Source organism: Aspergillus ibericus (genome assembly GCF_003184845.1).
Source record: "Aspergillus ibericus CBS 121593 unplaced genomic scaffold BO80scaffold_16, whole genome shotgun sequence".
NCBI classification, from domain to species: domain Eukaryota; kingdom Fungi; phylum Ascomycota; class Eurotiomycetes; order Eurotiales; family Aspergillaceae; genus Aspergillus; species Aspergillus ibericus.
Genome location: NW_020292114.1, coordinates 372,856 through 394,459, shown reverse-complemented (window position 1 = coordinate 394,459; position 21,604 = coordinate 372,856). Strand labels below are relative to the sequence as shown.

At 50.2% G+C, this 21,604-nt stretch overlaps 7 protein-coding genes and 1 non-coding gene across 8 annotated transcripts; 5 read left to right on the top strand and 3 right to left on the bottom strand.

Moving 5' to 3' along the window:
* Window positions 1-461: 461 nt before the first annotated feature.
* On the bottom strand, window positions 462-3,596 carry BO80DRAFT_380533 (putative beta-N-acetylglucosaminidase). The gene is made up of 4 exons (XM_025716806.1): window positions 3,322-3,596; window positions 3,138-3,260; window positions 998-3,049; window positions 462-895 (listed from the first exon to the last, which is right to left on the bottom strand). Exons 1-4 carry the CDS (start codon window positions 3,355-3,357, stop codon window positions 527-529), a joined length of 2,580 nt encoding a protein of 859 aa, XP_025576047.1. The 5' UTR covers window positions 3,358-3,596; the 3' UTR covers window positions 462-526.
* Window positions 3,597-5,859: 2,263 nt separating this feature from the next.
* On the bottom strand, window positions 5,860-7,535 carry BO80DRAFT_405546 (putative MFS transporter; the record flags this gene model as incomplete). The annotated part of the gene is made up of 3 exons (XM_025717720.1): window positions 5,860-6,762; window positions 6,824-7,057; window positions 7,119-7,535. The coding sequence occupies 3 exons, from the start codon at window positions 7,533-7,535 to the stop codon at window positions 5,860-5,862; spliced, it is 1,554 nt and encodes a 517-aa protein (XP_025576046.1).
* A 2,249-nt stretch (window positions 7,536-9,784) lies between these two features.
* On the top strand, window positions 9,785-11,248 carry BO80DRAFT_434268 (OSBP family protein; the record flags this gene model as incomplete). Its single annotated transcript, XM_025720860.1, has 4 exons — window positions 9,785-9,856; window positions 9,961-10,286; window positions 10,337-10,391; window positions 10,454-11,248. 4 exons carry the CDS (start codon window positions 9,785-9,787, stop codon window positions 11,246-11,248), a joined length of 1,248 nt encoding a protein of 415 aa, XP_025576045.1.
* Window positions 11,249-13,326: 2,078 nt separating this feature from the next.
* On the top strand, window positions 13,327-14,123 carry BO80DRAFT_473518 (uncharacterized protein; the record flags this gene model as incomplete). Its single annotated transcript, XM_025723168.1, has 2 exons — window positions 13,327-13,496; window positions 13,556-14,123. The coding sequence occupies 2 exons, from the start codon at window positions 13,327-13,329 to the stop codon at window positions 14,121-14,123; spliced, it is 738 nt and encodes a 245-aa protein (XP_025576044.1).
* Window positions 14,124-14,413: 290 nt separating this feature from the next.
* Window positions 14,414-15,236, bottom strand: BO80DRAFT_329756 (RTA1 domain-containing protein; the record flags this gene model as incomplete). The annotated part of the gene is made up of 2 exons (XM_025715175.1): window positions 14,414-15,009; window positions 15,065-15,236. Coding segments are annotated over 2 exons (768 nt in total), but the record flags the coding sequence as incomplete, so codon positions are not given.
* Window positions 15,237-15,613: 377 nt separating this feature from the next.
* On the top strand, window positions 15,614-17,082 carry BO80DRAFT_380522 (Zn(II)2Cys6 transcription factor domain-containing protein). Its single transcript, XM_025716805.1, has 2 exons — window positions 15,614-15,877; window positions 15,924-17,082. The coding sequence occupies exons 1-2, from the start codon at window positions 15,812-15,814 to the stop codon at window positions 17,019-17,021; spliced, it is 1,164 nt and encodes a 387-aa protein (XP_025576042.1). The 5' UTR covers window positions 15,614-15,811; the 3' UTR covers window positions 17,022-17,082.
* A 296-nt stretch (window positions 17,083-17,378) lies between these two features.
* BO80DRAFT_493138 (uncharacterized protein) lies at window positions 17,379-17,995 on the top strand (the record flags this gene model as incomplete). Its single annotated transcript, XM_025723798.1, has 4 exons — window positions 17,379-17,477; window positions 17,552-17,633; window positions 17,666-17,886; window positions 17,921-17,995. The coding sequence occupies exons 1-4, from the start codon at window positions 17,439-17,441 to the stop codon at window positions 17,993-17,995; spliced, it is 417 nt and encodes a 138-aa protein (XP_025576041.1). The 5' UTR covers window positions 17,379-17,438.
* A 551-nt stretch (window positions 17,996-18,546) lies between these two features.
* On the top strand, window positions 18,547-18,617 carry BO80DRAFT_t139. Its single transcript has one exon. It is a non-coding gene; the product is annotated as a tRNA-His (tRNA).
* Window positions 18,618-21,604: the final 2,987 nt, after the last annotated feature.

Below are 21,604 nucleotides of genomic sequence, written 5' to 3'. Positions count from 1 at the left end.
ACGTATGGGCATCACGGTTTCGTGTATATGTGATCTGAAGCAGACTCGCTTATATAGAGTGTGGCATGAAGACTGGACCTGCTTGCTTCTACGACAATTGCACTTTTGGTATCGGGGAAAGTTGGCTTGGAGCATCTCATACTTGTAGTAGATAGTGGTGAACTAGCGGGGGTGCGGATATCGGAAATATGTGCCGGGGGAGGGAAGAGTATAGACGTAACTTGAGTCGGAGGAGGGGTTTGACAGCTATCGTCTTATGGGATCACTAGAGTCAGGATGTGAGTATACAGCAGGCTGAATTGAAGGGTGGTGGTATTACTAGCTGTTGACTGCAGTAGGTATCTCGGAAGGTAGCCAGTATGTGGGGGTTAACCCGAGGATTCTCTCGGAAGGGCGACTCCGAGATGCAACTCTCAGCCTGTCAACATGTGAGGTGATTAGACAGAGTTTGGTCGAGCAGTCGCTCCAATGATGCTTATATTTATATGTACTAACAATGCTGCTTTATGGAAATACTGTCTTACATCTACATACGAAAGGTTGCCCGTCGATACTCCCGCCACACTTCGAAGCCGAGCTGCTCATAGAACCCTTCCAGAACCACCCAATCGACAAACACGCCTTCCGCGCCCCTTCGCTTCAGATCCTCCATTGCATGGCTGAGCAGTGCAAGCCCAATTCCCCTCTTCCGATGATCTGCGTCGACCCCCACACATCCTATAAGCCCAGTCTTGGGTCCACACAAAGGTGGGAGGGCCCAGCCTTTTTGCAGAGCGGGCGAGTCAGGCCCAAGCATCAGCGTCCAGGCTGCCTGCTTTCCCTGCGAGTCGAAGGCCACCATCACACTGAAGGGGTACTTTGTAGGCTCCAATTCTTCGTACTGGCCCACCCAGGACTATTCCATCTTGTTAGCAACACCTCAAGATGCAACAGAAAATTGTAAAGATAGGTAGGATATGTAGAAGGAAGATAAATGCAGTGAGATAGGCATAATTACCACATTAGCTGAGAAATTCTTTCTCTGTCCAGCCAAGCATTCTTCATAATGCTCGGGCTGCAGAGGACCAAAGGTATACCCCTGCTCCTCAGCCCGAGCAATGTACGCTTCCGGCGCCTTGAAGTCCCGGATATCTCGGTACAAGTCCACATTTCGGGGACTGGTATGCCACAGCGAAAAGCCACGTCGTTCAAAGAACTCTTGTACAGTTGTCGGCAAGTCCTGGGGAATACCAGGGAAGAACCTCGGGAACACACTGCTGAGCTCGAGTCGTGTGAGCTTCAGGTTTACCCTATACCATTCAGTAGCCTTAGAGATCAACGCCGTTCCAATGCCCTGGCCTTGCTTCTCCGGATCAACCGCAAGCACCGCAACATTACCAGCCACGTATGACGGCGCATGGCTGGCGTACGTTAGGCAGAATCCTACGATATCACCACCCATGCGAGCAACAAAATGGTGCCCATGTTCTTGGTTGACCAATATCTGCAACTTCGGAGCAGGGAGTGGGTAAGTAGGTAACGCAGCATTCCAAACAGTAGATAGCTGGGATATATCCTTAGGGCTGTCCAATTCGGACAATCCAATTGATAATCGCCCCACTGAACTCTCAACAGGCAAGACGCCCTTAGGTACTGATACCCCAAAAATAACTTCAGCGACTGCCACAAATGCTTCAGGTGTTGGCTCATAGGTGGCGATGTATGTTCCAATGCAGGCATCTTCCAGAAAGTCGTAGGGGTTACAGGCTGCGACGCTAATCAGTGCACGAGTCTGGCTAGGCAGTTCCAGGCCCAATGCCCGTTGGAATGGAGACTCCCGCGCATTGATAGATGTGAGTATGACGACATCGGCGGCTTCGATAATGCTCATTTGTTCGGCCGATAAGCCTGCTGCCCCGTAGCGGATCTCAAAGACCGTTGGATTGTATTTCTTCAGGATCCCGAGGTATACGGAGGCGTTGTAGGAGCCTTTTCTCCCCAGCCCCTCACCATCCACGGCACCCCCCGCCGGGGTCTGATCCCCGGGGAAGAGAAAAACAACATTCGCAGACCTAGACACAGGGAGGACATGTGTGTCATCCCGGATAACTGTCACAGAGCGGGCATATGCTTTCTCAGCTAACGCAGAAAGATTTGATATCCCTGCTCCCAGAGCAGGCCAGCTTTCTTTTGGTTCCCGGGGTCGTAATGCTGTGTCCCAGCTCAAGAAGCCGCGCTTCAGCTCGTCCACACGACGAATAGCCTCTCTTAACCGCAGTGGAGATATCTGTCCAGACTCGGCAGCCTGGTAAACCTTGAGGATTGAGGCCACTTGAACAGCAAATGTATGGCATATCATGATGCTATCGCAGCCAGCAGCTAGAGCAAGCACGGCGCCTTGCTCAGTTCCATACGTAGCACGAATTCCATCCATTTCAAGGCAATCCGTAATGACCATTCCATCATACCCCATATCCTTGCGAAGGATATTCATCACATCCGGCGAAAGGGTGGCCGGTAACTTGCCATCACCAATGCCAGGTAGGGAAATATGCGCAGTCATAATTGCCTCGATGCCTTCGGCTGCTGCTTGACGGAAAGGAACCAACTCGCAACGGTCCAATTCGTCCCTCAATTTTGGGATGACTGGCAACCCAAAATGGGAATCAACCGCGGTGTCACCATGCCCGGGAAAGTGTTTCACGGTAGGGATCACCTTGTGCTCCCGCAGACCTCGAGCAGTAGCGCTGGCAAATCGAGCAACGAATTCGGGATCATCTCCAAAGCTACGTACCCCGATTACGGGGTTGAGCGGCTCAGAATTGATGTCACACACAGGGGCGTAGTTCATGTTGATTCCCGCGGCGCTCAATATCTCACCGGTAGCTACCCCGACCTGATACGCGAGTTCGGGGGAGTTGGTGGCACCCAGAGCCATAGGGCCCGGAAGTTGCGGGGCAATCGGAGGCGAGATCCTAGTAACCAGGCCATTCTCCTGGTCGATTCCAATAAAAAGAGGATGCTCATGCCCTGCTAATCGTGCTTCTTCTTGAAGCGCAAGCGTTAGGGACTTCGATTTGGGCTTGATATCAGCGACTGGGTGCCGGTATGGGCCTACTGCAGGTGGCAGTGAATGGTTACGGTGAAGGTTGGCCTACCTGAAGCTGGGCTGCATCGCTAATGTTTCTTTTGAAGAGAACAATTCCCCCAATGCCATACTCGTGAATCAATGTCTTGATTTCGGGGCTTGGGGTAAGGCCGTGGAAACCGACCGCGAAGAGCTAGACTCCGTCATCAGTCGGAGGCTTCTCGGAGGCAAAGCAGATCTGAACAACATCCTACCTGGCCAACTTGCTTCTGCAGACCATCAAATGGCATCTTAGGAGAAGAGGACGAAGGCGGGGATCAAAGAAGGCAGCTCCCGAGTGATCGTGTGGTCGGAGGGGCTGAACGGGTGGGCTCCGAGTGGTTTATCGATAAAATGCCCGCGGGGCACGAGCGAGCTAGTAATATTGATGGCAGTGGAGTCGACTAATTTTAGATCTCGGCAATCGAAGGTGGGCCATCAACCTGGAATGGAATGGAGTGCAATAAGAGAATAATCGAAGAAAAGACAGTCGTGGAGAGGAAAGAGGGGAGGGAGGCAAGGAGCGGCGGGCGGAATGAAGGCCCCTTCATCCAACTTCCGGCTGCAGCCTTGCGGTCCGTTTCCCCCCATTCCCCGGCCTGGCCCTTTGACTAAACACCACCGTGGTCCGCCATCTATCGCTGAAGCTCACATCGTCCCAATAGTAGAGAAAATGATCCACAACAAGATCAATGAATTGGTGAATGGCATGGGCTGTCCGAGAGCAGCCCGCATTAAGCCCAGGAAAGTTCGATAATCACTAAAGAGGAAAGTATGTAAGTAGGTAGTAAACCACCAGGAAGAAGGTTCCGGCTAAGAGATTGATATAGATCATCGCCATCACCGCATTTCGATGGCGGAGCAGGCGCCTGGCCATGGCCGTTCGCTCTTGCTGCAGCTTTGTATAAACGTATAGGAAATCAGCAAAAGGCCAAGGCCAACCAATGTTCCTACTACTGTTGAGCTGCTCCACGACTGGGAAATTCCACCCCACTGCAAGGCCAGCACATAGCAGATCAAAGCAGCAGTCAGTAGCGCGGTGCCTGGGAGATCCATTTGCGGAAGCTTTGTGCCATGCTACCTTTAGGAAAGGCAGAGGGATAGCCGTTGCAGCAATTGTCTAGGCACGTCAGCATCAAGTACAGCTAGGTCTGCTGCCAGCAAGTTCCTAGGCCATTGACGGCGATGCCGTATCATATCCAGGGAAACCTATTCAATGTTGTCAGCTAGGATTTTACCATGGCATTAGCGACGCAGCTGTAAACAGCACATCCATTTCGGATGACGACGCCGCCACTGCCATGGACCGACTTTCTCGAATAGGCGATCAATGAACGGAATCAAGGATTCTCAACCGTTACACCCGCAATCATACATGCAACACAGACCATTTATCCCGAATTAGGGAATATCAGCGCTTCAATAATAGCTTTCAGGCACATTCCTACCACAGGTAAGACACGAGTGTATGCACCATGCTACGCAACCCTCATCTGCCTCTCATGCTGGCGTCGGGGCCATGAGAAAGATACAATCACCGTCATTCGATCTGTCTCGAGGCATCCAGACATATTGTAAGTTGTGACACAGCCATTCGGCGCCTTACAGAAGAGAGTTTCTGCTACAAGTCCCTTGACTTTCAGGCCTTCGCCACTGCTGTGGCACTTTTGATCAACATAATAGGGCTAGGTAATCGACCGCAGCACGGTTCAAATGAAATGTTGGCCATTGAAAGTGGGATGAGAATTCTGGAGCAACTGGCCAGTGCACAACCTAACGTGGTTGTAACCCGCGGACTACGTGTCCCTCGTACACTCAAAGATGGAACATTTCGGATGGCATTAGTCCCTTTCTAGCAACCTACCCAAAGAAGAACAGATCGCATCAAATTGATTGCCTATTTTGGTGCCATTATCCTCGAGCGTGGGGTATGACCCCAGCATCCTCGATGCTCTGCTCCTGCCTTTGCCACTGTGTCCGGAGCACAGCCCTTGTCACCCCGGATAGGCCCATTACCAGAATCCAGTCTCTTTCAAAACGGGACATGTTTGTCCTCGAGTCAAGATCCTTCCCTAGAGAAGCAAATTGCCGAAATATGGACCATCGATCCTGTCTTCGCAGCTGGGTTACCCTTCCTACCCGGCTTCTCTGAGAACCGGGATTGGTGCTATAGAAGACTCAGCAATAGGACAACTTGAGTTTCAAAATCGTGGTTCTCAATTCGAGTCTCTGCAATTTATACAATGGCCTATCAAAGCTCATATTGATACGTCCTAGCATATCTACTTCCATAATGCTCCCATGTATTTCAGCTATAGCGGAAACAACCCGACTAGTAAAAGTCCAGTAACAACCCACTATCCGTATACATCAAGGATATCAATATGTACCACATAAATTTCCTAAGACGACATATTCATCAAAGCTTTTAAGAGGGGGGGGGCTTGACATAAAACATAAACTATCATTAAGGTTTCCCGTTGATAATCTATCTATTCTATGAATATTTGGAACTGAGTAATAAAAGACTAAGGTAAGGTAAGACGTGATAGGTAGAATGATTGGAAGAAAGAAAGCAAGGAAGTGATCAAGTAGTCAGGTCATTAAGTAGCTATGCTAAGTCGCTAAATGTTTACAGGAGAATTTTCGAAATGAGCAGTCGGGAGAAGCAGCAGATTCAGTCGTGACATTTTCGAGATTATCGATCAATGCAAATGCTTTTTTTTTTCTCTTTTTGAAGATATGACAGAAGCTCATACCTGCTCAGGGGTCTTCTTCTCCCCTTTCGCTTTTGCTTTGGCCTGAAGCTTTGCATCAACCGCCTCCCTCCATTGATGCCCATACTCGGCAATCAAGAAGACCGCAAAGCCGACAGCCGTCAAAAGCAGCGCAGAGATGGTACTAAACCACCCCACTCCCATTGCCTGGACGGCGGGAAGGACAACGCCTGTCCCCAGTGCGGCAAATACATATCGAAAGACAAAGTTGGCTGCGACGACTTCCTCGCTTCGGCCACTTTCCTGCATCACGTCCAAACCGTAGGTGTTTAGGCTTGGGAAGCAGAACATTGTGGCCACAGCTTGAAGGAACATGGAGATTACGGGCACCGGGACCCCGCCAACTTCTCGGTCCACCGTCCACCCGTAGATGAGGACGCAGGCTGGGGTGGCGATGCAGATAAAGGGAACGCAGGAGCGAAGACGGTCTTCGGGAATGCGCTGGCCGCGGATCTTGGCGTATTTTCGGGCCACGAGATCGGCCCAGCGGCCACCGACAAAGGCGCCGGCTAGGTAGCCGCAGCCCGGGGCGAGGTAGAAGAGGCTGGCTTGGACGGGAGTGGTGAGGTGGAAGCGGGGGTTGAGGACGTAGCGGATGGGAGTGAGAAGGGCGTATTGGTTCCAGACTAAGGTCCCGGCGGCGAGACTGGCGAGGAAGATATTCGGGTAGGAGAAGACCAGTCGGGCAATGCGGATGGGGCAAATATGGCTGCCGAGTTGTTTGGTTTGTTGAAGGAAGGTCTTTCCTTTGAGTTGGGCGTTGGATTTGTGGGCGATAGTCTCGGGGAAGAAGAAAATGATGAGGACGGCGGCAAAGCCATTCAATGCGGCGAGAAGCCAGAAAATGTATCGCCAGGGGCGGAAAGTAGCCACAACACCCTAAGAAGGGAATGGTAAGTTACAATTTACTTAGTTTGTATGCATGGTGGATGGAACATACCCCTAGGAAGGGACCAAGGGCAGGTCCGGTCAGAGTACCTGACAGGACCCATCCCAATGGTAAAGCTCGAGACATTGGCTCGAAGATATCTCCAACAGTAGCGCTTCCAAGCACTAGGAATGCAGTGCCCTGGAACGCTGTGCATATGCGGAAAACAAAGTAAGATTCGGTGTTAGGGGCCAGCGCTGTGGCCACGGTGAAGAGGAAGAAGAGAATGGAGCTCGTGATGAAGACCTAGAGGAACAGCTACCATTAGCACCTTAATATAGGGAAAGCAGGGTCGGGTGTCACTCACTGGACGACGGCCCGAGATCTGACTTAAGGGTCCCCAAAATAGGGCAGCTATCCCCATGAATGCTAGGTAAAGAGCGTTGCTGGCGTTGATGATATCCCCAGTGGTATTGAACGTCCTGGCAAGTTCGGGAACAGCGGCCAGGATGGCAGTGGAGGAGATAGGGCCAAGGATAGCACAGTATGAGAGAATGATAACGATGATGATTTTTCGAACATGCGACAAACGAGTGTACTGATCCGCATCGAGTTCGCGGCTGTCGTTTTCTTCTTGGGGCAAGGTCTGGTCTGAATCGCGAGTGGTGGCCTGAATGAGGGTAATCGTTGAGTTGAGAGGTGGTCGATGATCAGACCTGACGCCCAGGTGTCCATTTGTCACAACCAGGGTTGAGGACGAATTCAAGAATTTCTGGTCAAACATTCTGCTGGGATCCTTGGACAGTTGTGAAAGAAAGGGTTCATATCACAACGGGTAGGATACGATTGTTCCCTATTGCTGGGAAATAAATATGTTTTCTCTCTAAGAAATAGATGTCTAGAGCCAGGCAGCGCGTCAAAAAGAAAGCCAGTCAATCAATAGAGATTGAAAGAAAGGATATCTCTAAAAGAATTTTTGATGGCCCAAGTCCAACGAAGACGGGGCTCCATAGCACCCAGGCATCGGGATCATGTAAATGTCTCGTTAAACAACCGGCAATGACATAGGATCATGGGTCCGAGATCATCTTAAATGATTCGGGCACCAGGAAGTAAATGACTCTCATTTCCACCTGGGGTGTCACAATGACTCCAAATTTTGGTGGACTATCATCAGTGTGGAGGGCCAGACCATCAGACTATCTAGCCCCTAAACCACTCGAACACCCAGATCAGTAAAAGCCGAAGTATTTTTGCTGGTATCCACACGCGAATCTAGCCCCGGATCAAACCTTGTTGGCCGCTAAGCCCATGGTGTTCGTAGCTCGTTGGTGCTGAGCACGCTTTGGCAACCATAAGCTCGGGACAGATGCCGGGAACCGTAGCTTGCCCCAGAGGTGGAAATAGGATCGACACAGGGGTTCCAGTAAACGAAACCCTAGGCAGCCAACGGCATGCGGATAATTCTGCATTAGCAGCCACGTTCCGGAGAAAAGGACCAAGTTGGTAAAGGGGCAAAATGACAATTCCATTGTACCGTGCTTTCTATTTTCGGGACCTTATGGTCGGTGGCATATGGTTGCACGGCGTCGGCCATTTCTACTAATCGACCCTAGAGTCGTGAACTCGGTGGAGACAGAGAGCTTCAGAGCGCCAGGAGAAGAACAGCTCGTGCCCTGGCCTGGCCGATCGCGCCCAGTCCAATATAACTTGGTTTCAGCCTACTTGAAAATCATCGATGGTCCCTGAGTAGGGCTCCTTGATGAACCGGTGATGATCGATATGTCCACATGACGGGTGTTGCTCTGATCTGACGCTCCAAAAGAAGCACCGTCGTCATCAGTGTACGCCTGTACGAGTAATCACGGGTGTCTCTGCTTCTAGGGACACCGATTCATGCCACGGTTGTCGAGGGAAGTCCTACTCCTTCTTAGGGTCGGAAAGGCGGAGACTCCACGTAGCATTCTAAGGTTTCAATAGGAAGGTCAGTGTTCCGCTTTCGTCAACATGGACACTCCGGGGAACCTCTCCCAACCACTCATCTGACTGAAGCAACTATCCTGGGGCTCTTTGTCACAGTAGTTTGCAGTCAATCCTGAGCGACCCAGGAGGCATTGAACCAGTGGTCGCACTGCACCGGGAAAGGTAACCGGCAGAGTTGCAACCACACAGGGCGAGTGATTGCTGGACACGGGACGCACGGTCCTCTCACAATAAAGGGTACAAAGGGGACAGAATAGGACCGGGATCTGGAGTACAGCGATAGAGGCTCTGAAAGGGACCTGTCCCATGGTGCGTGGGAAGCGATTAACTTGGCTGTCGGGGAAGCGGAAGAGTTCACGCCCCATCCCGGTCGCCGAGTCATCTGATAAGCCCTTCGAAGTCAGGGGAAGCTGTAGACCGTCACTATATTCTCTTGCTTTGGCCCCTCCCATTAGAAGCTATTTTGTACTTTTTCATCCTTTGTTCCTTTGGCCCTTCCTTTTCTTGTTTTTCTTGCTTTTTCCTCGCCGCTTACCCCCGCTCATAATTCCGTTGTTCTTTACTATGGTACTCCGTAGGCCGAAGGAATGATGAAGTGGCTGGCCTCAATAAAATCTCCGCCATGGAGCTAAAACAAGTGGCACGCGAGCCGGTGGGAGTTGGTAAAACCCACCAACGAAGACCATGCGGGTGATAATCTAGATCACTGCTCGTCGTTGCTCGACCCTTGGTCTCTATCCAGTGGAAGAACAGACGACGAAGGACATGCGCGGGGCCCAGCTCAGCCACCCATGACGTCGCAAAGCGCCCCCCCTGCGCGCGGGTGGCTTGAACTGGGTTTGGTGGGTGACCCGATCGCCCTCCGGCCGCTTTCCTCTTCCACTTCCCCCCCATGACATCTTCGTCCGTCTCTCCTGTGCCTCGTTTCCTTCCTCTTTTCTTCCCCTCTCCCCCCACTTCTTTCTTCTCAGTTGTCCCCCAGGGCTTATCCTTAACCTGTCCTGCGGTCTTGTCCCTTATCCGTAATCGTTATTGTTTCACAGCCACAAAATGAGTTCCAGCAAGGATCCACAATCCGGCGTTCCCGCCCACAGCAAAGGTTCCTGGACAAGTTTCCTTAAGGTATGATGCCGGAAAAGACCAGATCCTCCCCCCGGCCAATTAGTCCTAGGCCATGGATATCATTCTCAGGGCTTTGACTAACCGATCCTGCGCCTTTCCTCTAGTCTATCGCCTCCTTCAATGGAGATCTTTCCTCCTTGACCGCCCCGCCCTTTATCCTTTCCTCCACCTCCTTGACCGAATATTCCGCCTACTGGGCAGAACACCCGGCTCTGTTCGTGGCCGCTGCGAGAGAGGCTGATCCAGAGAAGAGAGCTTTGGCTGTTCTCAAATGGTTCCTCAGCACCCTCCACCAGCAGTACTGCAGTCGCAGTGAAAAGCTCGGCAGTGAGAAGAAGCCCTTGAACCCTTTCTTGGGAGAGCTGTTCCTCGGAAAGTGGGACTCTGATGCGGATGTGGGCGAGACTACTTTGATTAGTGAACAAGTCAGGTAGGCGGCAATGCTCTGGACACATGCCCGAACCATACTGACCGCGCCAGCCACCATCCCCCGGCCACTGCTTATGCCATCCGGAACGAGAAGCACGGCGTTGAGGTACGTGGTTATTTCGGACTTATTTGGAAGAGTGGGACTCTGACTTGAGGTTGAACACGTAGCTCCAAGGATACAATGCCCAGAAGGCGTCCTTTTCCAGCACCATCCAGATCAAGCAGATCGGACATGCTCTATTGACCCTCACCCCGCCCGGTGCGGACAGGAATGACCCCGCTCAGCAGGAAAGGTACCTGATCACCCTTCCACACCTCCACATCGAATCCTTGATCTACGGAACGCCCTTTGTCGAACTGGAGAAGTCCACCCGCATTGCCAGCAGCACTGGCTACGTGGCGAAGATTGACTACTCCGGCAAGGGCTGGTTAAGCGGCAAGAAGAACACGTTCAGCGCCATCCTGTATAAGGAGAACGAGGGCGAGAAGAGACCTTTGTATACCGTCGATGGACAGTGGTCGGACTCCTTTGTCATTAAGGATTCCCGGAAGCACGAAGTGGACAGATTCTCAGTTAAGGACACGAAGACGACCCCTTTGACTTTGGCACCCATCGAAGAGCAGGATCTGTATGAGAGCCGGCGGGCATGGCGGGACGTTGCGGTGGGCATTGAGCGGGGCGACATGGACGCCGTGTCCGTGGCCAAGACCAAGATTGAGAACGCCCAGCGCGAGCTTCGCAAGGTTGAGAAGTCTGAGGGCCGCGAGTGGGACCGACGCTTCTTCAAGCGCGTTAATGATAGCGATGACGATGGATTCTGGCAACTCGCAAGGATGCTCGGCATCACGTCCTTGGAAAGCGATAAGACGGGCGGTGTCTGGCGGTTCGACGCGGCCAACGCCGTGGACGCCAAACCCCCTTACCACAAGACCGGGGGTGAGGGCCTTGGGGTTACTGCATGAATGAGATGAGGGTCAGGAGATATACACGTTGCGTTTAATCAACCTTTTTTATAGTCCAGGTGGACGGGTGATTTGGCAAACATGGCGCTAACAGGTGCCACTATAGAGTACGTTTGCTTTCATCTGAAATCTATTTTTTTGGCTTTGGTGGGGACGTTTTGGCACTTGTATATAGAACAGCAATAACTGCTGGATAGTCAGTAGATCTCAGCGGCGGTGAGGAGATGCAGTATCTACTCAGTGACCCCTCGAGAGCCGAGACGGAGTTTAAGAATTGACTTAATTTTGGCATTCGCAAACGGTCGGCGAAACCCCGGGTCTTGGCAATTGTCGCGCATGTCATTGACTGGCCTTGCTGCCGTTCCACTAACTTCCAATATTACCTGAAAGGGACAATGTTCAATAGTCTCGGGCTGGCGATCTCGGATCAGCTTTCGGTCCGTTACGCCACTACCTTCATGACTCGGCCATGTCTTACCATTGAAGTTTATCGAAATTACTTCGATCGAGAAATTGGGCAATCGAGAGATCTAGGAGCATCCAAGGTCCTGCCCATGTCTTGGCTAGCTGCCATCCTGCAGGGCACCACGGTCAACAAGGGGCATAAATCATGCACAGGCCATCCAACCCGTTTCTTCGTGATCCGGATCTTGACCCGTTCAAAGTTACCACATCTTGAAAGGTGTCATTCAAGGTCAGTCGTGCACAGAGCCCGCCATGACTCATGTCAACCCGGCAATGAACGCTGCCACGCAGTACCAAAGATGTCCAACGTATGATCCAAAGCATGCAGTATGGCTATCTCTTGCGGGGTACATCACGCTTGATCATATAGAAACATACCCAGTTACTAATATTTGAGACAAGATAATATAGCATTGGGTATGGAACCTCCAATAGTCCCTGTTTGTTGAATAAGGTATGCGGTACTTTGATTGGAGCTTGTGACTTAGCAATAGACCACTGAGAGGGGTAGGCATTAGTCCAACACCAAATTTATGGACTGCTTAACTCTGTAAGGTAGGAGTCAGCGGTTTCTGGTACACGGAGAACCTTAGTCTGGAAGAGGCCATTCACTAGGATCCCCTTGTACAGAGATCGGTTAATACCTAGTTCCGGTCAGTGCAGCTTCATTTGCAAGCATCCCCTGTCTGGGTTTACCTGCAATTGGAGTACCTCGGTTCTACAATATGTAGTAGTTGCCATGTCTACAGCAATTGGTTCCTTCGCAGCATTCGATCTCCCCCAGCACCAGAATGAACAACATGGCTTGTGGTTTCCTATCTTGAGAGGGAAGCAAACTGAATGGCAGGCTTTAGGATAACTTTGTTATGCCTTTATGTTAATTTAGAATCAAAAATTGTCACCAATGAATATATTATGGGAAGTAAAAAGAGCTGGGACCAATATAAGGACATAACATCTCTAGGAAGCCGACGATGTGGTAAGAGTTGTGGTCTTGGGCTGCATTGGCCAAATCTCGACTTTATTAAGAACGCAGCAACTCCAACGTGGGAAAATTCATCTCGCTTCTGTAGGCAGGCAGTCACCTGCCACCTTTATTTACATTATCTCGTCCTGTAAATGACCTGTTTGTAGTACCAACCATCCAAGAGCAATGCTCTACGGGGCCATGGGTAACTTGATCAATCCCCATCATATCTTCCAAAGGGTTAGTTGTGCCTTAGCCTCCAGGTCTGGGTTCGTTGGATTTTCACATAAGTTCTGCCTGCTCTTACAGCATACATTAAAGTGGCTCTTCCTGAATGAGGCTATGATTGGAGCATTCAACCATCTTCTCATGTTATCCTTGGTCCATCAAGACTCCCATGAAACATGTTGGTTAGAGTGTCGGTCGGAAACAAGCTACCAACCCAAATAGCTCGCTGAAACTTTAGCATCAGGGCTCAGCTTCCTGCTTTCATGGCATTAATTGCTCACAAATGATAACATGCAATCTAACCTGGCAGTTCAATAACAATTTATATGCCTGTATATAACCGGCAAGTGTATCATCCATACCTTCCCTTACAACCAACCTCATACACATCTTCGTCGAGATTCACAGAAAGCTAACAATGACGATCACAAAAGACCATTGCCCAACCATCGAACCTCCCAAATCTACCTACGCACCGCACGCCCTCCGAAACAACTCCCACGGGACCGACCTCGACAAAGAAGCCCTTGAGCGGTTCAAAATCCGCGAGATCTGCGAAGGATGGGGCAGCTACCGTGACGCAGCCGAGTAAGCCATGTTCCATTCCCCTAATACAAAACCACCACTCACCAGCAGTTACAATCAAGATGGCAAAACTACCTCAGCATGTTCTTCCCAGACGCCTACATAACCACATCCTGGCACAGCGGCCCCATCGACAGCTTCCTCCAATCTTCGAAGGACGCCTTCGCCCGCGGCCCTGAATTCATGGACATCTTGCACCGGATGCTCGGCTGCGCGGTCGAGACTGACGAGGCATTAACCCGTGCCGGGGGTAAGATGAAAGTGACTATCACGGTGCGGTTCAACATTGATGGTGTGGAGACGGATGTTGATGCTGATTGTCGGTTTTTCTTCTTTCTGGAGAAGAGAGAGGGAAGGTGGGGAGTGGTGTTCTTCACTTTGTTGTTTGATAAGGATCGACTTGTGCCGGTGAATCCGGGGTATGTGCTGAAGGTGCCGGAGGAAGAGATCGAGAGATTTCCGAGTGGGTATCGGTATTTGGCCTGGGCGGAGGAAAAGGTGGGGGTGAAGGTGAGGGTGGATTTGAATGCGCATGGACCGGAGAGGGATGCATTGTATGCGAAGTGTAGGGGGTGGTTGGAGGGGAAGGATGTGTTGGTGGGAGTGGATGGTAGTAATGGGCTTGGCTAGTGAGTGTAGAGCTTATGCTCTGGTCTTTGCCCAAAGAATCTGGATTGATGCATTTCCATGACCAATGATGAACAAAGGAAGGGCATTCATATTCCGGCTTATCTATATCTTCACGGACCCATTAGACTGTCCATAACCGGGCCCAGCAATTGGAGTACATACCAAAGCACAATGGGATGGTAAACACAATCGTAACACATAAAACGCAATAACATAAACCAAAATCAAGCCTATACACTCTCATCATCCCGGGTAGCTACGAGCTCCATTCCAGATTTCCCCATCTGAAAATTGCCAGGATACCTCGCAGCCCAAATCACCATAACGAACCACATCAACACCGTGTCAAAGACATACAATGGCCACTCATGCGACAAGAGGTACCCATTATTGCCCATCGCGTACTCAACAACTCGGTAGATCGATCGAACCAGGATCAGAAAATTGACAGCGAAGAGTGTGTACATATGGTGTCTCCAGGGCATTTCCAACGCCTCGCGTGTCGGACGCTGTTGCATGCGCAGATAAAACACAGCTGCGGCAACTATAAAAAAGCTGAACATGACCACTTGGATAACCAGACCGACGATGACGATAATTTTCGCCAGGGTCCCCATTGACTCCATTGCCATTAAGCCCGCTCCGCTGCCCTGCACGAGGAAGGAAACAACATCGCTTATGACGAATAGCTTTGTCAGCCAGCGGAGAGGGATGAGAGAGTGTTGCCCTGCATTGACGCTGTGGATGATTCGTCCGAGGGTCATGTATACTGATGCTGCGAAGAGAACGGGGGCGAGGAGGATGAACACGCTCTGTATAGAGAAGGGGATGAGATCGGCTGTGTGCTCGTGAGCGGCGACGCGGGCGATGTAACCGATCACTTCAACTGTTTTATTGTAAGCATATGGGCGGTTGACAAGGCAGAGGTATATGGCTCATACATATTCCACCGATGGCTAAGGGAATATTAAACCATGCTCGTGATCGGAATAGCTTGAAGAAATGAACGGCGGTGGCTCCCAGGAAGAGGACGATGAAGATGACTGCCGCTGGAATGGATGGCATATAATTCCAGAGGTAGTATCCAGGCACATAAGGTTCTAGTTTTGCCATGATGAGTGAGTTCTGGTCTCTCTTCCTTCGAGTCCTGCTGCTATGGGGTCGGGTATGGAGATAAGTTGGTTTCTGGAGCAGATCTGTTCTGCGTCCATCTTGGACTTATATGTCTGCAGGATGTCATTGCGTGTGTGGCGGTACCGTGAGAAGAGAAGAGAGGTGTGAAAGAATTGATAGAAATATAGCGGCTAATTTCGTCCCCAGCTGGATACGCGTATAGAGAACCGCTTCTCGAAGGCGTCGGGGCCAATCCGCCCTGAAGACATTACCGAGTATGGTTTAGTGGATTGTATATGGTCCGTGCATACGCGGATTGCAGGGCCCTCCTCCACTTCGCCTGCGTTGGATCCCATCTTTATCTCGCCGGTGGAACCTTTCGCTGGATCCCCGACTCCCAGTTGCTGAAAATAGCTACCATGGCCCTCATGGATCCCGTCCTAAATTTTAAATGGGCCACAATTTAAGCTTATCGTCAAAAATTCCAGTGTGGGAAGGGGAAATTCCCCCTCGCCACATCAGGCGCATGTGCACTGGAAGATGCGCTTTCGCGACTCGACTCAGCCATCGTAAAGATGCCGCGTAGAACACATACAAAGTCGCGCAATGGCTGCTTGGAATGCAAGCGGCGCCACATAAAAGTAAGTTTGATCTGGTCAATATGTCATTACGGACTGACAGGTGCAGTGCGACGAGAAACATCCGATATGCTCCAATTGCCGCTCTTCGGAACGCTCATGCGAATACGCGGATCGGTTCATCCGCGCAACGCGCTCTCAATCCAGCAAATCATCGACCCCTTCACCAGCTGGACTGGTACCGGATGAACTTCCCTTGGGTCGGCTTGCAGACCCATTCTCTTCTTCTGACAATCCACCAGTCAATATGCTCCATGCTGAGCTTTTCTTCAACGCTGAGTGCGCTTTCCGCTCTCTCAGCAAGGGAACGAATGGGTGGATTGACTCCGCGGATGTGAAGCGAACAATAATTGCAACGCCTTATCTCATGAACGAAATGCTTGCTTTGAGTGCTTTGCACTTGAGTGTAGTACGTTCAGAAGACCAAAAGCGGTACCGACGGTATGCAGCTCAGCTACAAACGCATGCGTTAGGGATGTATAATCAGATGCGCCTCGATGTTAACAGGGAGACCTGTGTCCCATTGTTCCTCTTCTCGTGCATTCTCGGCATGCACACACTTTGCGACGTCTTGGTCCACCGGGAAGATACTAGCTTTGACGAATTCCTCGAGAGACTTGTACACTGTTTCAAACTACAGCTGGGCATTCGCGTCGTGATATCCGGGCCTACATGGAGCATGCTTCGCGAGTCGATCTTAAAGTCACCACTCGAGAACGGAGAGATCATGTTCGACTGGAACACGGAACTGGGGCCCGACTGCGCGAGACTCTTGAACCTCATTGAAACGGCTAAATTAGGTGATGCGATCACTTCCACTTATCGACATGCTCTTCAGGCCCTGCAGGTTTCCATAAATGCAGCCATCAGGGGGTCGGTAAAGAGCGTCAACGGTGTCACTGGTTGGTCTGTCATGGTTACCCCGGAATATGTTGAACACTTGGCACTACGACGGCCAGAGGCTCTGGTAATTCTAGCGCATTACGCCGTGCTTGTTTATTGGCACCGACACCTATGGCTGTTTGGTGATGGTGGCCGGTTCATGATCGAGGCCATCAGCAGCTATCTAGGTCCAGACTGGGCGATTTGGCTGGAGTGGCCAAATCGGGCCTTACGAGAACTTGATCCTCGGTATACTAATGAGTAGAGTATGTGAAGCCAACATACAAGATATGGATTCTTATGATACATTCATTATAAGCCTTTCGGGAGGGGCACGTTGAATTGGTAGTTGCCGTCGATGGCAGTAGAGTACTGTTTGGTGCTGATCTAAGTTCCAGTTCAGTTCCAGCTCCAGCTTGTCTCATCTATTCTTGCTAGAGGGGTCCCCGGGTCAGAGCCATGCTGGTGTCTCTCGGCGTTAAAAGATGCTAACTCTTAAGTCTTCCTATTCATTGCATCCTACCGTACACTTCAGGTTGTTGTTCATTTCTTCGATATCGCCCTAGTGAGCTCGTGGCGTCCATATTGAAGCGAAGACGTCTACGGAGATCAGTTGGAACGACAGGATGATTGGTGAACCTACGGGGTCCTCCTGAAGGGGACAACCTTTCCAGGCATCCACATGGATCATGAGCATATATACAAAGCCCACTATTTCCAAGTGAGATATTCTCGACCCTACCAGGTACCAAACTGCCAGCTAACAACAATTTAGCTAGATAAGTGACATACCAGCTCTCAATCACTGTCTTTGGGTCAGGCGAAGACCCAAACAATCGCCCGCACTGGGGTTTCACAATCCACCAACCATCTACTGGTGTCTCGACCTCCTCAATGTTCGACTCATAGACCTAGATAAACTCTGGTACCAATTTGCTCCCCGACTCGGAACCGACCAAGTCAATCTAGCCACCCTACAGGCTGTGGGGATATGTCGCTTGGCGGACCTCAATCGGCAACAACATCCGCAGGTTATTCAAGTCATTGGTGGCAAGCCTGCACCAATGGATGGGACACGACGATGCCAGGACTGGGTGCTTAGTACGTTGATTTCTCTGGGGGTTGGGAGGGTTAGTTCCCCCCGGGACGTCGAAATTCTGGAAGGGAATGGTGAGCAGGCGGGCAGCCACGGTTGAGGGGGCCGTTTGGGGTGGTTGGACAGAGCTTGGGTGCGTATGAAGGCTCAGACTTTGGGTAGCACTGACGGGGCTGCATATAGTGGCTTCATACCTGAGCTCACGTGTACCTAGCACTGAATGGTGTAACGACTTCTTCTAGGCTCAGAGAAGCCCCAGTTGTCTCAAATGAGCCCTCTAACAACCGCCGACATCTGGCGCTGCTGGCAATCACACCCAGATAAAATGGCGCCGCGAAGAACCACAACGATTTATTATAACTGACTAAGCCCTGGGTTTTTGATTGAGCCATCATACATCCACTATTGTAGCCCGGCTGTACATAGTACATTTTCCCTCAGCTGTCCACATAAAATATATACTTTGTCTACCCACATGTATTTGACCTTTATCCATGTACAATGAATCCTCTGTATAACCCGAGTTAATTATCCTAAATAATACTTCCTGGGAACATGAAATAGTAACAAACCTATATCCTATCTGATCCAACAGAAAGAATAGACGAATCTAATCTATCATTATCCTCAAACGGCTGGACCAATACTAAGTAGTCTACATATTTGATTATATCTGTAAACAACCATAACAACAGGTGCTGTGGTCTAGTGGTATGACGTCACGTTGTGGCCGTGCCAGCCCCGGTTCGATTCCGGGCAGCGCCAATAACGAATATCTTTTTTTCGGTTTTTGTTTTGTGTTCGTGGCGGGTACACAAAAGCACATTGACCTGATGGAAGGCGGTGATCTTTCTTGCAAGTAAGCCAAGTCACTGAAATATAGCTACCCTCTGAGACAAGACAATTGGAGATAACCACGGATTGAGTGGCCTGGCGGGTTGTGTTATTTCTGCATCTGAGTAACACTATTCTTATATCAATGATTGATATACGGAGTACATCTGGTATAATAGAGTTCATGAGCAGCTCCTTCTACCCCTGTGATCCGGATATCTCTTCGGAAGAAACTATATCTAGCTATCCTATACCCTCCACCAAGCCACCCAAGCCCGAATCCGGAAATCTGATTGCAGTTGAAGTGTGACCCGGAGTCTGTATGACTGGCTTCCCCAAACCGCGCACCGTCACCAATGGTGGAATATCTCTCCATGAGCAAATCACGGAAATACTGCGTTGCTAATGAGACAATTGTTGACGGGGAGAAGTTTGCTCCAGGGCCCGCAGTGTGGTGTTGGGTTTGGTAGTATATCTTGTGTCTCGGCCATTGCATGTTAGAGTACTTTAGTGGAGTGGATTTATCACATCGCAGACCAATACATATGTAGTTCGACAAGTTCTACAGGGAAGAATGGCACAGGATATGTGGGAATACCTTTTCCATCCGTGTCCATCAACCGTGACCCCTTGCTGGTGGTGAAAGTTTTAGCGTAATATGACCAGCAATGGTGTTGTTATTAGAGGAGAAAGCCGCATATATACGCCCATCAGTATAGACCAGCCGCTGTCAAGAGAAGTTGTATGTGAACTGTAGAGGACAAAGTTCGACCCGGTACAGAACAGGTCATGTTATTTGAATGGCATAGCAATAAGTCCGCAACCTAGCTTCAGAAAGGTCTTTTAAATAAAGAATTTGTACAATAATAGGTGCAGGATACATCCAATATACAGTAACCATCCTTCCCGGTAGCTCTGCCTTTACATCGTGTGTAGCCGACTTATCAACATGTTGACCTATGATGGACCCAAACAAAAACTGCGACCTGACCTAGAATGTCAGAATCAGGTGTTAGCAATGACAGAATGACTTTTCATGGCAATGACGTATCTTGGCCAACAACCCATGACCATCGGAATACTAGTCCGAGGCACTCGAAGGTGTTGACCAATATATCGAGTTTGCCGAGGAGGTGCAGCTGCCTATCTCGTGGAATATAAACCTCTTGCCTGTCACCCTTCCCGATGATTCTTCACTTGGTCATTTAGACATATAGACTAATGGTTGCGCCGCCTGTCAACAACAGGGAATAAGGAAAACACCTCTTAGTAGGAAACACCGAACGACTGATGTGTATAATGCCATTATTGGAGGCAAAGTCGCCATTACGATGTGGATTCGAGGGATAGAACAGTAAGTTATCCTAGGGTACATGCATTCAAGAAGCCAGTCTGGGGCGTAAAAGTGTGCCTCTCAGAAACCGTGCCTATAGAGCACTGAATTGTCATCACCAAGGCGACTTGTGCGTCATAGAACATCCCAGAGCAGAAGATGCGCACATAATGACACGTCCAGTTAGATTTAATATCGCTTGATGCCTTTCAGAAATTCGAGAGTTGACTCTCAAAGAGAATTCTCATCATGAAGGCAGGGGCACTTAGTTACGATTATGAATGACGACAGTGTGGTTAGAGTGAGCCCTGACGGACAGATCCAAATGCCTCTCAGCAGGGTCAATTGGCAATAAACTTGGGATTGAGTACATCACCGAGGCGAAAATGAAATGCAAAGGCAGAGTGGTATGACATCCGGCAAGACGCTCTCAGCAGATCAGGCACAAGGCTCTGGGACAATATCATCATCGAGCCGATTCAGAGAACAGTAATTATGGTATGGAGTTTTGGCCTCTCAGAAGTTCGGGCACAAAGCCCTGAGCGAAATCATCATCAAGCCAGTTCAAGAAAGTAGAGGTAATGTGCACAGCTTTCGCCAAGCTCCCAGGTACTTTCCAGGACCCTTCAAACTTGTAAAACCAGAGTCAGTCACCACCAGTGTGATGTCTCCGGAAAGTAGCTAACAAGCTATACCACACCATGATTGGTTCAATAAGGATGATTGCTGCACATAGTGCTGCTGGTATGCCCAGGACTACGTGGCTGCACAGTCACGTTAGAAATTCGTTGAGTTTCTGTCCCCAAAGGCTAGCTACCAAGTCATACCCCACCCTGATTATTTTAAAAAGGGTGCTTGCTACACATAGTGTTGCTAATATGTTTGGGGCTGCATGAAACGAAGCTACAGTAGAAACCCATGAAGTTTCTACGCTGCTTGTCCTGCAAGATCTAGACCACACGACCACGGAGTGTTCTGACAAACCTTGTTTGCCAGTGTCAGCACCGTTGACAACGTCAGATAGTCGATACTATCGACTGGTAGGTTGTTAGTCTGTCAGAAATGAATTTGAGGGTAACTGAGAGACCCCACCTGGACGTCCCCCCGAGAAACTCTACCAGACCAAGTCTGACAGAGTGTCGATCAGGTGTCCTTATTACAATTGAGATGAGGGAATCAGGTATTCTGGAAGGTAAGAGAGAGAGGGAGGGAGGGTGGTAGACTGAGGGTGTAGGAGGGGTGAGACGGAGTATAGAGTGGGAGAGGGGGAAGAAGCTTTTGAGAAAGACGGGCGTGAGTGGAAGAGGTGATAGTAGAAAAGAATGTGCGAGACTTAGCGAGGGAACAGGTAGTGAATAAAGGAACAATCCCCTTTGGGCGAGCCCCAGGGGGGAGGTTTGTGAATGGTCTTGCCTCAGGCCGGAGGTGCGACTTCAGGGAATACCGCCGCCCCCTATGGGACTCTACTGCGAGTAACGCATACAATCACCGAGAAAGCACCTGCATCTTCTCCAAAGCAAAGGACAAGCGTAGAGGGGATGTAGATAATACCAAAATCTGGACCCGATGACTTTAGCCGGTAGGG